Consider the following 15610-nt stretch of genomic DNA (forward strand, 5'->3'; position numbering starts at 1 on the left):
GCTCACTCAGCAGCCTGTCCCTCTCTCAAACTCTATCCGTCACCTTTGTTCTGGCTAGCCTTCCACAGCCACAAGTGCCCCTTTTTGAGTGGCTGATAATTATTGTCCTAGTAGACCACATGATCTGTCTCCTCCCATCTTCGCTTCAAGCAAGTTCATCTGCATTGCTGGGGATGGGTAGGGAACATGCTTTAACAATACTGGGGATGGTGCCTGAAAAAACCAAGAAACAATAATGATGAGTATGACATCAGCTAGGTTAGTGGCTAAGCTTAGGGAAGCATTGCAAAAGGCATGGGACAGTGAGAGAGGGCACAGAAGCACCTTGGTTCTCTTCCAGCTCCCATGGCTTTGCCACCTCCTTCTTGCATGATAGTGCTGTCCTTAATTAGGGGAATTACTGTAGTTACTTAAACAACATTCACCAGTAGAGCACTTCCAACCAGCATGTTTGAATCTGGCGTGGTTTTTCTCTTCCCCTGCATGCTAGGGATTCCTTGCAACACCTCAACCAAGGTCAATGCATGTGGGGGGAATGTTCAGGCCTCAACACCAAAAATGGTGTATTCACGTAACAGAAGTCCTCATTTGTCCATTCTAAGAGCCAAAATCGACGTTACTTTTTTGCACTTACGTACAAGTTCATTTAAATGTTCCCCGCAGCCTCATAGCAGCTGTGGGGAGCTTCTTTAAAAAAAAAGAGAGCGAGCTCGAATAGGCTCGGAACAGCACCGCAGGCAGATGGACGTGTGGGGAATTATTTTGACGGTTTTTTGGTTCCACATGGAGCATCTGTGCACATGAAGCAGAAAAACCAGCAAAATAACTCCCCCCATCCAGTTGTTGCTTGAGAAAACTGCTTGGGGGGGAAGGAGGCAGGAGCCCTTCCTCCCCCACGGTGCCATTCCAAGTCCATTTGGGCTCTCTCTCCCTCTCTCTTTTTTTTTTTTTTAAGAAGCAGTTTCCCACAGCTGCTATGAGGCTGTGGGGAACACTTAAATGCACATGTATGCAGGTGCAAGAAGGTAAGGTCAAGTTTGGCTCTAAGTGTGTGTGGAGTGAGAACAGAGTGCTGTAGCTCCACTCCTCACGTCTTTCCTCTGAGTGACGAGCAGCCTGATAAAGGTCCCTCCGCTGTTGTGCTGTGATGGGCTGCAAAGTTAGTCGGGGGTCTTGTGCTCTGCTGGAGCTGTGTGGGTGTCTCAGGAGGAGCTGGTTTAGTTCTGATCCTACCCTTGTCTGCCAGACAAGGGTAGGATTTCACCATTAGCATGTTTGAAGTTTGAATATAACATCAATTTTAAAAAGCTACAAGCAGGGAAGAATTTTTTTCCAGTGATGGAACTGACTTTAAAAGTGAACCCTTTCCATATTATTCTATGGAAAAATACAGAAATTAGATATGCTCAAAGAACATTTGGTCCAAATCGTAAGGTGTATGTACATAATTCCAATAAGTAAACAATATTTAACAGCATGTCTGTATATTTAGGATTGTGGTACAAATATGGTATCAACTGTATGATCAGAACATTAAAAATCTGGGGTGGATAAAAATAATTTTTTATCGTTTTAAAATTGCAGCTTCACTAAGTCACTTAAAATATATATTTATATATACACTGTTTTAAAAATGAAATCTAGTACAAGCAGACCAGTTAAAGGTTATGTGTATAGCCTCTTAAAAAATATCCATATTCTTCTCCTAAATACTTTTTACTGCTATGTAAATGAAATGTGAGGGAGCTTCAGGCTCATTCATGCAGACCTTCCTTCCCTTCACTTGTGAGATAATATAGTTATTTTCACTTTTTCATTAAATCAGTTTTTTGTTTTATCTAAACTGTAAAAATATGTCTACGTATGTTTTTCTTAAGAAGTAAGTGCTATTGACCCCTTTCTGGGTTTGCTTCCAAGCAACGGTATCTCTGTTTTTAGCCCCACCCTTCAGGTATATGGCCTTACTTATTGTGTCTCAATTTGCACAAATGGTGCCAAACAGAACTCTGTTAATGTCACTGCTGTGTCTCTTGGTTCTAAGCAGACATCATTCTGCAATGTAAAAGGCATATCAGTGAATATATTACATTAGGATATTTATTTGGTTCCTAATGACTATACACACTTTTAATTATTATAGAATCCAAACAGTATGGGCATTTGCACAGAAAACACATTGATGATACAATGGGAAACATTTTGTCGTGTTAAAAGCCGCTTCATAACTTTCACAATTGCCACCCGTTGTTAGAGAAACACTGCAACAAACAAAATACAAATAAAAATTATTGTTTGTGTTTAGCAACAACGGAAATACAAGTATCCGATAATTGAAAAAAATATGCCAGAGGATCGTTCAAAAATGATTATGAGAGATTTCATATATTATCTGCCCGAAAACAATCCCATGAAGTAAGTGTACACTTTTATTATAAAAGTAAATTGCTTTAATTAACTAATTAATTGCCTTGATATTCTGACTTTCCTCCAAAGATATTAGGTTGGCATACATAGCCCCTGCTGCATAGGCAAAGAGTGAATGATTGGCTTAAGTTACTGACTGGGTATTTGAACTCAGGTGTCCTAGTCCAAATACAATACTCTAACCACTGTGCTATAGTACTAGTAATAGTAGTTGAAAAATTGTAAATACGCGCAAGTTGTGGCTTGAATCCTAAGCAGTGTAAGCGGAGTCATGTTAAAGGAAGGCAACATGCCCCTCAGCCTCCTCCTACTGTAGTCTTCTATGCCCCCAGCACTTGTGCTCCTGATGGTCAGCGGGCCCAAAGCATCAGCTTGGGGAGTAAACTGGGATTCCTCAGCATGAGGAGGAATCGGCAAAAAACATTCCTTCACAGATGTAAAAGCTGGTCCTTTGGAGAAGCTGCCGCTGCACGAATGGAATGGCACCTTAGTATCCAAGCCTGTATATCGACTTATTCAAGCATCCCCTCCAATTCACTGCCACAATCCCATACACGTATGTATGGAGGGTTTGGTGCTTATCCCCTTCTACCTCACTGGAGGAGAGAAAACATGAATGGGAGTTGGGGATCTTGCATGTAGAGTGGCTGTTATGCTATTGTAGCGTATTACACTATACTTTGTTCTCTCTTTAAATAATGATTAGCTTGGGGAAAGTAGTCATGCCTTATTTCAGAACAGAGAGACACAGTGCTGTTGCTTGTTTAGAAGAATGGTTTTCAGATCATCTACTGAATTTCATGGTGAGCGGGGATTTGAACCTGGTTTCCCCAGTTTTGAGGCCAGCTCTTTAACTGCTGTGCCACACTGGCTCTATTTCACTTCCAATCAGAAACATTAGTATTTTTAGTTATCTTTGTACAGTTGTCAAATTGTGTTGCTATTCTCAGCTGTACAGAAGAAACTTCCCTAAGAGCCCTGCCTAAATTGAGAATACAGTTTATGCTCTGGCCCTGGGTGACTGATATCAGGGGGGTTTCAAATAACTGGATTCTTAGCCCTTGTTGGTCCTCATGAACAATTCATACACAGATTTGAGTCCAGTACGTACGCACTTGGCTTAATTCATGGGCCTGGGGAAAAAGGTGAATTTAAATCCTAGTATTTCAGTTAAGACTGTTTTTTGCCAATAGGGTTATAACTCACACAGGAAGATTAGATAATTTGCTGTAAAACTAAGACCCAATGTTTGAAGGTTATTTTTGAATAAATGATTAATAAAAATGTTTGATATTAAACAGGTCTTCATTGGTGGAAGAAAAGAAATCGGAAAAGACTTCGGCCCAAGCAAAAGAGTAATCTTTGTATTTTCTGTGGGAATAGAATTGGTTACATGTCTGATCATTAATATAGAGGGATTTGTAATTTGTTTAATATTCTAAAGCTGTATGATTGTGATAAAGATTATAATCCTAGTATCTTTTTCTGAAGAAAATGTATTGGGTAATGTTGCTGTTAATTGCTCAATGTTAAAACTTTGCTAGGCGTATTTAGAAGAAGTACTAGACATTAATTTAATTAAGGAGCCAGGAACAAGGTGCTCTGTTTCTCTTTTTTGTTTTGTTTACTGAAATATTTTATAAATTGCCTTTCTCACAAATATCCAAAGTGGTATACAGTTAAAAATGCTAGAGAACAATGGTATACAAACGAACTGAAAAAAACAAACAGATTAACATCAACTAGACTGCTAAAAGCTCTTCTTTCCCCTTCTTTTTGTACGCAGATTCTCTCACTCTGCTGTTATGCCTCCTTTTAAATTCTGGATTAGGAAGACCCCCAGGGTTAAATTTAATGATGGCTAACTTCTGTGGTTAATGGCAGAAGGAAGAATTTGTGCTTTTAGTCACAATTAATAGTTGGCTATCATTACATTTGTAAAGGGGATTTTGCTAGTTTTTGCATTCTTTCAGCCAAGGGTTAACAGAGATTCTTAAAAGCGAATGCAAAAAGTCATTTTAGATAGAATGCTGCTATATATCACCCTAAGAAGAGCATGTACAGTAAGACTGTAGACTAACCTACACAAGCAGTACAAAGAGGTGGTAAAATAGACTGTACCATTTCAGACCAGGTAAGGGATTACGTTTTTTAGAGTTTCTCCACACCAATAACTCTTTGTAACTTGAAAACTAATAGGACATTGCAAAAGGCTAGGATATTTTTTTTCTTCCTGATGTAGTAATTCTTAATTTGAGGAGAGATTTTACATGGCGGAAGCCTTAAGCATTTGACACCCTATACTCTGAAGTGGTTCAGCTCATTATTCCATCTCATTCTGCTGTGTGTATTCTAAGGCAAGACAGAGAGAGAGAGAGAGAGACTTAGAGAAGAACATGAGTTAGAAAAGAAAACAAGTACTGGGGAACTTGGATGAATATTTCTGTGAAGTATTACTTTCCAAAATTTCAGACCTGAGGAAAAAATTGTTGCTGACCATGAAGATGAAAATGAGGAAACGGAGGAAGAAGAGGAAGAAGAGGATGATGGCCCCCTTCTAGTTCCTCGAGTAAAAGTGGCAGAAGATGGCTCAATTATTCTAGATGAAGAGAGGTTAGACTTTGACAGTTTCTAGAACGGTTAGGGATTTTTGTTCCTCTCAGTGGTCTTTATGGCTAATGAACTACTTTATGGTCACCATGGAAAATGTAGGGCTTTGTTGGAGTTCATTGAAACACTTTAAAATTATTAATTGTAAATCTCTGTAGATGCAGTGCATAGCTTCTCATGTAATCTTGGTACCAACACTGTTAAAAGACCATTGGTGCATTTGACGTATCATTATTTTTTACTGCATTTCTTTGTATTCTGTATGTCCTGATTTAGTTTGACTGTAGAAGTTTTACGGACCAAAGGGCAATGTGTGGTGGAAGAAAATGACCCCATATTTGAGCGTGGTTCTACAACAACCTACTCAAGCTTTAGGAAAAGCTATTATACCAAACCGTGGTCAGAAAAAGGTAGGCACACTTTTAGCACTTTGAACATTAATTACAGTGATGTGTTCTTTCTTTGGATTTGCTAAGGTTACCAGATGCTGGCTTAATTTAAGAGGACGCAGGCAAACAAAATAGAGTGGAAAGAGAATTTGTTTTATCCATGTGTTATTTTTACCCTGTATCTTGATCACCCATGAAGGGACAATGTATATAATTCATAGTGTGGTACAACACTGACCTGGATAGCCCAGGCTAGCCTGATCTCATCAGCTCTCTGAAGCTAAGCAGGGTCAGCCCTGGTTAGTTTTTCAGTGGGAGATCGCCAAGGAAGTCCAGGGTCACTACACAAAGGCAGGCAATGGCAAATTACATTTGAACGTCTCTTGCCTTGGAAACCCCTCGGGGTCACCATAGGTCAGCTGTGACTTGATGGCACTTTCCAGCACTACCAGGTTACAGCAATATTGGTTCTCGTAGGTTATCCGGGCTGTGTAACCGTGGTCTTGGTATTTTCTTTCCTGACGTTTCGCCAGCAGCTGTGGTCGGCATCTTCAGAGGAGTAACACTGAAGGACAGTGAGAGACCACGGTTACACAGCCCGGATAACCTACGAGAACCAATGAACTCTGACCGTGAAAGCCTTCGACAATATTTACAGCAATATGTTTGGGAAGTGTTTGATGTACCTACATAATGTGCAAAAAAATAATAATTAAAAAATCAAACTCTTGTCTATTTCAGTTCAGTTCAGTTTATTTACGATCATTTGTCTATTTATATTATTGTAGACCCACAAAGTTAACTAAGTCTCCAATTTATTAAGCAACTATGGTCTCATAGAATCAAATTGTAAATTAACTGTATGGTGTTAATACCTGAATGCGTTTCAGCAGTCATAATCAGCTGCTTTTCCAAATACTTTGAAGAATGGAATGTGATCCATTGAATTTGAAAGTTTTTCTGAACATACTAAAATATGCACAACAGTGAGATAAGAAACATTATTGTGAAATATAGTATATTTTATAAGTAATTTATAAATGTTTTGATAGTCAATTTAATCTAAATCTACTCATCCTTTTGTTCAGATTAATTTATTAACTGTTATGCTCATTTTAAAATGTCGATTTTTTTTAATGCAGAAACAGAGATGTTCTTTGTAGCCATAAGCATGGTAGGAACTGACTTTTCAATGATTAGTCAGCTTTTTCCTCACAGAGCAAGAATAGAAATTAAGGTAAACATTTTAAAATTATAAATCACCAACGGCATTCTCTTCTCATGAATCTCTAATATTTTATGCTATTCTATTTAATATATAACACTGATAATCTGAATTAATGTTTCCTATTAGATTAAAGCACTGATATCTGCAAATGATCAAAGCAGGGGCTACATAGAGCTTATTTTGTAAAATTTCAGGCCTGTGGGCTAAATCTATTCATCACAGCCTTTTAAAATGCTTTCTTCATCTCTGTTTTCATATTGTTTGCATTCAGCTTGCTTATCATCTAACTTCTGCTTCGCCTGCACAGACCATATTAGCTAGGGGCACCTTTAAAAGAAGTCATGGGACACTTCCTAGGGACAAGGCCTCTTATATTGTTTTTCTCTACACACACTTAGGCTGCAATCCTACAGGGGGGATGAATCTACTTAGGAGCTGGCGTGACCCCGCACCGGCATAGGTGCCATTTTATCACAGAATAAAGGGGCACCTACATCGATGCAGGGGCAAACATGCCGGCATCCAGGAGCCACGGAGCTCTGCCTGGTCCCCCGTCAGCGCATCCACTCCAGGAACTAAATCCTGGAGGAAACCGCCCATTCAGGCGTGTGGGAGGCATTCCCAGTGTGTGTGTGGTGTCTGGGGGTGGAGCTGTCTTTGGGCAGCTTCCTAATCCCGTTCGCCCCAGGAATGCCCCCTTGGGCCACAGTGTGGCTGTGCCACCTTTTTTAGTGGTTTGGCCTCACTTTATTCAATAGGGCATTTTCCCCCTTGTTTTGTTTTTTTATTATTTTAAACTACTCTTTTTCCCTCTGCGGTGGCTGGGAAGCCTTGGAGGAAGCAGCACAGCCTCACTGCTCCCAGCTGCTGCCTAATTGCCCCCCCCTTCAGGATTGGGCTGCCCCTTGATCTGTACTTAAGCAGTGGAAGAATCTTCCCTCTGCTACCCAGGAAAGCGTCTACATGGATACTGGAATGCACCCCTCCTCATCCCTGTCCTATTTCCTACAACATGGTCTACCTTTCTACCTCAAAAGTGTCCCAGGGCAGCCCTTCAATTGCAGTAAAGATTGCCCAACCAGGCAGGATGCTGGCTTTCCAGTGGGAGGAGTACTTGTGTTTGCAAGGGTGACTGATTTCGAGGCATACCCATCCCTGTGTGTGTCAGAACCCACATCTGTATTCTTGATGTGTTCCATATGCTTATTTAAAATGGGCAAAGTGCTCCTCATACCTGCAAGGCAAGGCAAAAAATCTATGTTCTGCCTTCCCAGATTTAAAAAAAATAGTTCTAAGCCAGTATCCCTTGAGAACTTGTGTGCGTGGCAGGGAGAAGGTAGGAATTTAGAAATCCTGCCCCATCCCCAAAATCTCCTGTCCAGCATTCTGAAAGTGGGTTCAGCAGACTTTCCTCTCTCCATTTTCTCCCTTTGACTGACTCTGCTACTCTCAGCATCTCTCCCCTTCTGGAATATATTTACAGTGTATTCATAAGAAAAATTACATTCTTCCAAGCCCGTTGACCTCGGTGAACTTAGACGGGTATAACTCTACTTAGGTTTATGTTGTTAGGCCATTTTTGTGGGGTTTTCCCTTTTTGGGGGGTAATTTATAGAGTTGTGTGCTTCCTTATGCGTGTGTGTTGTGGAGTATGTAGACACTCCTACCTTGTCTGAGTAGTCTGGTTTATAAGGCTTTTATCATTCATGTTTTGTGTCTTTTAATAAAATAAGCTAAATATTGGGACCTCTTGTCACAATATAAAGATTTTGAGTGAAGATTTTGAGTGAGTAGAAAGCTCCTTTTATCAACCAGATTGGCCAGCTGATTTACTATTAGATACAGTGATTTTATTCTGAATAAAAATAGATGAACTGATTCAGTGCTGAATTAAAAAAAAACACTTTTGTAAAAACACACATTTGTCACAAGCCCTAAGGGGAAGGGGAATATATTCTGTAGCTCAGACTAAAATAAAATTTCATTTCCTTATTGAAAATCAGTAACGTGACACAACTTTCTATTTTCAGAATAAATTTAAACGGGAAGAAAAGGCCAATGGATGGAGAATAGATAAAGCATTCAGTAAGCGTTTCTAAATTAAGTGTTATCCTAAATGGAAAATTGTATGTGTGCCTTTTAGTAAAAATAAGTGAAAATTAAATATTGATATCGCTTGTAACAATGTAAAGGTTTTGAGTGAAGGTTTTGTTCACCGCTTGTAGAGTGGAAGGCCTGTTTCAGTATTAGCATCTCTGAGATAGACAGGTTCAGATATCACTACTATTGAGGATTGTTTAGCTCTTCCTGGTACTATTCAGTTAGTGGGATTTTTTTGTCAATGCAAGTCCAATGTGATTTTTAAGTTTCATCTTAAATCCTCCTGCATTTCTGCAAGAATTTAAGCAGCAAACTAGACCTGGCCGTCATGAGGAGAGCACTGCTGCTGCCGCTGCTTGAAAGTCAGTTTAAAATGTCACGAGGGCCCAGTCCTGATTGGGCCTGCAGCATGGCACTCTAGTTTCCCCCACTTGTCATTTCAAGTGACGAAACAGCTGGAGGGGGGAGGGTGTGGTGGTTTCAGACCTTGATAAGGCTTGGGGTTGGGGGAGTAAAAGGGTCTTAGCCTGCTGCGCTGCAGACCCAATCAGGATCGGGTTCACCTTGCAGCATTTAAAAATGACTTTTACATGGCAGCAGCACCCTCATCGTGGTCACAAGGACACCGTCATGTCTAGTTTGGCCCCGAGTCACCTACTTATTACGGCATGAATGTTAATTTGGTCTAAGAGTCTGTGTTATTAAAAAAAACTTAACGAAAGATCGTGACATGAATTTATAATTATTTGGACTATTTGTTTTCGTATTACATAAACCTTCACATTATTTTCTTGTTGGACAGAAGAAAAAAGGCCATTTGATTTTGATTTATTTGCAAAACTCCTTGAGAAAGTCCTGGAGAATGAGAGAAGGAAAAAGGCAAATGATGTAAAATGTCAGCCTCAAAAAGAAAAAACAGCCAATGAAAAAAAAGTGGCCAAGTCTCAGAAAAAGCAAAAAGGTATTTAAAAAGCGAAAAGGTATACATCTTTTGCTAAGTAATAAATACATCTCTTGATTATTAAATCTCCCACCCTTTGAGATCTGATTGGGAGCCTTTTGTTCCTTCCATGTGGATACTTAGTGTGTGCTGCGTGGTGGTTGCTCTGCAGTTCTGGAATTCCATTCTAAAGGAGCCTTGCTTAACACCATCCTTAAGGGTAGGACTTTTGTTATCTTCCAGGAATATCTGAATATTTAACTGCTGACATTAGAATACCATTGATTTCTGTGGAATTTTGGCTGCTTTTCTTGCTTCGATAGTTTTATTGTTGTTGTATTACTATTTTTGTTGTATTGTTAATTTAACACTATGATTTTGTTGTTGTTGTAATGTAGTATATAAATTGTGCAGGTGATTGAATAAATGGTGACTGGGCAACTTCAGGGATTCTTGAATGAAACAGATTGTTTGGATCCATTCTAATCTGGTTTCAGGCCTGAGGATGGAACTGAAATCTTAGTGGATGACCTTTGCCAGCAGATGGATGGGAGGAGTCCAGCCCTGTTAATTCTCCTGGACCTCCCAGAGGCATTTGATACCATCAGTCATGGTATCCTTCTGGACATCCTTTCAGAGTTGGGTCTAGGAAGCAGTGTTTTGTGGTGTTTTGTGTCCTACCTTGAAGGTTGTGCCGGAGGGACACTGCTCAGCCCCTTGACCTCTGGCCTGTGGTTTGACCCAGGAATTGGGCTATCTGGCACTGTCCCTGAAGGAGCAGGGGGTATATAGCTTGGGAATGTTGCTGTACCTGGGTCTACAGTTTGATAAACAGGTGGAAGCTATGGCCAGGGGCACTTTTCACCAGCTTTGGATGGTCAGAAAAGATTTTGCCGCTGTGGAGCATGTCCTGGTAACATCTAAATTAGATTACTGCAGTGCACTGTACATGAGACTGCCCTTGCAGATTGTCCGGAAGTTACAGTTGGCACAGAATGCAGTGGCCAGGATGTTGACTGGAGTGAATCAACAAGGCTCCAGTCTTGTTCCATCTGTACTGGCTCCCAATTGGTTTCTAGGCCCAATTCAAGGTCCTGATGTTGACCTTTAAAACTCTTTATGTGTGGGGGCAGGATACTTTAAGGACTGCCTACTCCCTTCTGAATCTACCTGACCACTTTGGCCATCTACAGAGGTCCTGCTTTGGGTGCTCCTACCATCTGAGGCTACATGGGTGGCAGCCTAAGAAAGGGCCTTCTTGGCTGTGGCACCAAAACTTTGGAACTTCCTCCCCGGTGAGATTAATCTGTCTTCCTGGCCTGGGGCAGTGGGTGAAGACTTTTTTGTTTTGTTTTGCATTCCTTCACTAACTCTTATTAGCCCTCCTCCCTGTTCGGGTACCTGTGTGTTCATGTGTTTAACTGTTTTGTTTTAAATATTTTATATATATTTGTATTTTAAATGCTGTTTTAATGTTCAAAATGTTCAAAATGCTCACTGCCTTGGAAACCCTCAGTTGGGTGGAAAGGCACCATAGAAATATTTTAAACAAAAAAATATTTTTTAACATAATATGGGAGGAGGATCAAGGAGTTTCATATGTAGTCAGTGCCGGAGTAGTTTCATGATGGTGGGAGGGGAACAGATGGCATACCAGGCATTTTGAGAATTTAACATGGAGAAAGAAGAATCCTACTGCTTCTTAAAAATGCGGGGAGATTATTTTTAGTTTGCTTATTGGAGCTAAATGACTGTAGGTGTATTTATATTGTCTCTTTTGATAGCCAAACTTACCAATGGACATCCCAGCCTTGGACAGGATGATCAGAATGTCAGAATTTCTGACGCAGAAATAGAAGTGGACTGTGGGACTGCAGAAAAAGAGAATGAAGAGTCTCTTAGCATCTTGGAACAGACTGAAGGGCAGACAGTAACTGAGTCTGGAGTGATGAAAAAGAAAAGAAAAAAGAAAAAAAAGGATTCTGAACAGGGAGCCGAGAACCTTCCTGAAGGAAAATCTATTCCTTCAGAATCTGTGGAGGGAGAAAGACTGAGAATGGAAAGTAAGAATCTAAATTGCTTTAAAGTTTGTGGTTGTTTTCATTGTGTTGATATATTTTGATATTATTGGGTTGTTGTTTTTTCCATTGACTAAACACTGTATGGTATAGGCTAATTGGCAATATGTGTAAAACAGCAAATACAGCTTGAAGAACCACTATTGTCCTGGCACACTTACTTACTTTCCTGCTGCGTGCTGGTCATTGACCGTAATAAAGATCAATGAATTACTTTCCTTCCTTCCTTTTATCCCTTAGAAGCTCCTTGATCAATTGATCTTGAGCAGCATATATCTAGGGATATAAGGATTGAAACAAATCTTGCCACTGACAATGTAGCCTTGGGGTCCCTATCGCTTAGTAAAAAAGGCATTATGTCAGTCACAGAGGCATTGGATTTGTATATTAAAAGGGGGGAAATATAGTGTGATCGAAGTTCCTCGTAAAAGCGGCATTCCAAAAGGGCATGGGCTAATGAGTCAATAGAGCCAGAAGAGCAAGGGCAGATCCTGTCTGAGTATGGTATATTCAGAATTCTGCCCTGCATTACCATAGAAGGGTTAGCATTCACTCTAGCCAAGCAAAAAGCTCTACAGAGATGAGGAGTTGTCAAATAATATGTGTAGGCAGGCAGACCACGTGGAGGGGGTATTCCGAAGAACTGGGATGAACAGATGCGACGAGCACGAAAAGTAGTGCTGTTATAATCGAGCTCTTTAATGCGCTTTTTAATTTTGGTAAAAGTTTCAGTTTTCCCAAGATCTAATAACATATCCTGCGAGAAGCCCAACAACGACAGTTTCTCATCTAAGGTATTTTGCCATGAGGATTTAAAAGGGTCATGCTTCAGAGAAACTAGGAGCCCCTCAGTGCTAAAGCACAGTTTAAGGTGTAGTTTAAAGGCGGCCAACCACGCCCTAGCTTCAAGTGACATTTCGCCACATTCAGAACGAAGAGTAACGCCAGCAACACATCGAGGGGCATTTAGGAGTTTTCGTAAGAACTGAAGCAGTGGACGATCTATAGATTCATTGATGACTGTTATCCAGATGGCAACACCAAAGAGGATAATTGGGGTAATTTTCAGGTTAAAAACCTGAATAGCCCCTGGAATATATTTGCCACCTTTGGTGTGAAAAAAGTTGACAGTAGCACCAACCCCAGGGTTAATTTTGTTGGACACTGCTTTTTGATGAGCATTCCAATTTAGGTTATGGGAAAACAGAATGCCAAGGTAAACAAACTCCTTGACTTGATCAACCTCAAAGCCATCTAATACCCAGCGTAAAAGAGGCATTTTTCTCCTCTTAGTGAAGATCATAATCTTAGATTTATGATAGTTTATTTTAAGACCTTCTCTAAAGCAGTACTCAGAAAAAGTTTGCAAAGACCTTTTCAAACCAATTCTTGTGCGGGACAGGAGAACTGCATCGTCAGCATAGAGTAGAATTGGGGTGAATTACTTTCCTGCTGAGACTAAAGGTGGATTGCATAGTGTAAAGCAGTGCAAGCAAATAGCATGAGTTACCCTATTAACAATGCAATAGGACTAGGATTACAATTTTTTTAAACTTCAGGTGTTCCACAAATTACTTTGGTGCATATTGCCAAAACTAAAGCATTTTTCTCAGAGTACTGCAAGAAGTAACAAAAGATCCAACTTAACAAGAAATGTTTGAACCACCCAAATATTGGATAGCAGCAAGAGGAACACTGAATAGTTTTCGTCTTCCTTCCCCTAAGCTCACACTAGTATAAAATAAAACAAAGAGGTTTGCTCAAAGCGGTGTCTTTTAAAAAGAAATCTATTCCATAAAGTTGCATGGCTAAAGCAGGCGTTTGGGCATCACTGATCACTTTGAATAAGTATGCCTTCATTTTGTACTTGTAGTTGAATTACTGGCTTCGTGGGATATATAATGCTTGACCATTTGTTGTTAGGAAAAAGTATATCGTCTAGCACAGAGAACTATGGCATCGATGAAACTGGTGATGAACTAGAGGCCCCTGATGGGCAGGCACTTGAAGAAATTTTTCTCCCAGTGGAAGAAGATCCACAGTGCTGCATACAGCTAAATGAAGGGATAGAAGGAGAAGATAGTCTGATTGTATCCAGGTAATGCATTACATTGGGGCTTAATTTAAGTTTTACATATACAGTCCAATATAGCACATTCATGGCAATACAGTTTCCTTTGCTGGAACTACTTATATTACAATACTGCATAGTCCCCGTTACATTTGTGGCTTAAGCTCACAAAGGGGATACAAAACTATCAGTGCAATCCTAAAAAGAATTATACCCTTCTAAGCCTCTGTTTAGGATTACACTGTTAGCTCCCAATCCAGGCTGTAGGTCAACATGTTAGTGACACTTACAAGTTCAGGACTAGCTAAGCAACTTTCTGCTTCCATATCCCCAAACCTTACTGAGGTTCAGAACGAGGTGGCTAGGACGCTATTCATCTAGCCCCAGAGTTCAACAGTGGGGCGGGGGAGGGGCTTCCTAATAGTTTATCCCTCCTTCCCCTCATGGGCCTCCAGCTTGTATGATATGCATGCCAGTATGAGGTCTGAGCTCAGGGGATCCAAGCAGAAAACCTTTCACTCACAGTGTAGCTCATTGGGTAGCTTTGGGTAAGTCAACTTGCAGCGTTGTGCGAAAGAGGAAATGTGAAGCTCTAATCCTGTATTAGCCCATGAAATAAGGCAGGAAAATATTCCAATAGCACGTTTTCTTGTGTTCCAATATTTCCAGTGTTCATGGTGGTACATATGTTGAAGAGGAGTCCAAGCTACAAGTTTCAGAAGCTAGTTCTGAGCACCTTGTTGGGCAGCTTTCAAACTCTCCAATTTCTTCAAGCACAACTAAAGAAGGATTTGAAGGAACCCATGCAGAAATGGTAACAATATTTGTGCAGATTTGTAGCATACTGATTCTCCTTATTCCAGCAAGACATTTTGCATGTTGCATTATGGTGTGTTAAAGATTTACATTCTGATCTAGCAAGGGCAAATTAGTACAAAGCTGCACATGGATTGCCCTTGTGGATGCGTTCCGTTGTACACAAAACAATGCTGTGGTGGGGAGGAACTCTACTTTTGCATGCATGCATGCGTACTGCCAAATAGCTGATATTATCTTTTCTGTATCAACCTGTTCAGTTGAAGGCTAGTTCTGGGAACCTCTCCCCTGCCCCATTCTAACAATTTAGTAATAAGGGTGGGGGAACTTTTCATGCGCAACAGACAGAATACATTTCTGTCTCAGTGTCATGTTTTTAAAGAAAAAGAGGCAGTGTGGCATAGTGGTTGGGGCTGGACTAGGGAGACTAGGATTCAACCCCCCCTCCCCTGCCTTGAAGTCCACTGAGTGACGTTGGGCCAATCAGTATATATCTGCCTAACATACCTTGCAGGGTTGTTGTGGAGATAAAATGCAATTAAGGAGAGGGCCATGTATTTTGTTTTCAATTTCTTGAAAGAACAGCAGGAGAAAAATCAAGAAGTAAGTATTAGTACTGAAACAGATGGAAGAGGCACATAGTCAATTGATTAGTATGCATAAGTTATTGACGTTGGAAATTTTGTTTGGAAAGTGACCATTGATACAGGGGATGCATGTATATTTTATTTTTCTAAAAAGTTATGAAGAACAATGAATGGGTTTATTCCATAATAACCTAAGCAAGCCTGCCAAAAGTAATCTTTGTACAGATAGTTTGTACTTGGTAATTTATTTTTCTTCATTAAGGCCTAATGCTATAAACCTGTGGGAAACTTACCAGCTGACTGTGAATTCCCTCCCCTTTTTGTCGAAGAAGTTGGCTTTCTGTTGCTGTCCCATAACAGTAGCTAT

General features: G+C 40.3%; 1 protein-coding gene across 1 annotated transcript in view; it reads left to right on the plus strand.

Moving 5' to 3' along the window:
* BDP1 (B double prime 1, subunit of RNA polymerase III transcription initiation factor IIIB) overlaps nt 1-15610 on the plus strand; it is a 55143-nt gene that overhangs the window by 6245 nt on the left and 33288 nt on the right. Inside the window, exons 3-12 of the mRNA XM_056847960.1 lie at nt 2303-2412; nt 3726-3779; nt 4897-5037; nt 5311-5444; nt 6566-6660; nt 8682-8736; nt 9554-9712; nt 11476-11754; nt 13693-13867; nt 14510-14654. Of these exons, the coding sequence (XP_056703938.1) occupies nt 2303-2412; nt 3726-3779; nt 4897-5037; nt 5311-5444; nt 6566-6660; nt 8682-8736; nt 9554-9712; nt 11476-11754; nt 13693-13867; nt 14510-14654 (1347 nt within the window). The remainder of the gene's footprint in view (nt 1-2302; nt 2413-3725; nt 3780-4896; nt 5038-5310; nt 5445-6565; nt 6661-8681; nt 8737-9553; nt 9713-11475; nt 11755-13692; nt 13868-14509; nt 14655-15610) is intronic.

The sequence above is a fragment of the Euleptes europaea genome, chromosome 4 (genome assembly GCF_029931775.1).
Source record: "Euleptes europaea isolate rEulEur1 chromosome 4, rEulEur1.hap1, whole genome shotgun sequence".
NCBI lineage: Eukaryota > Metazoa > Chordata > Lepidosauria > Squamata > Sphaerodactylidae > Euleptes > Euleptes europaea.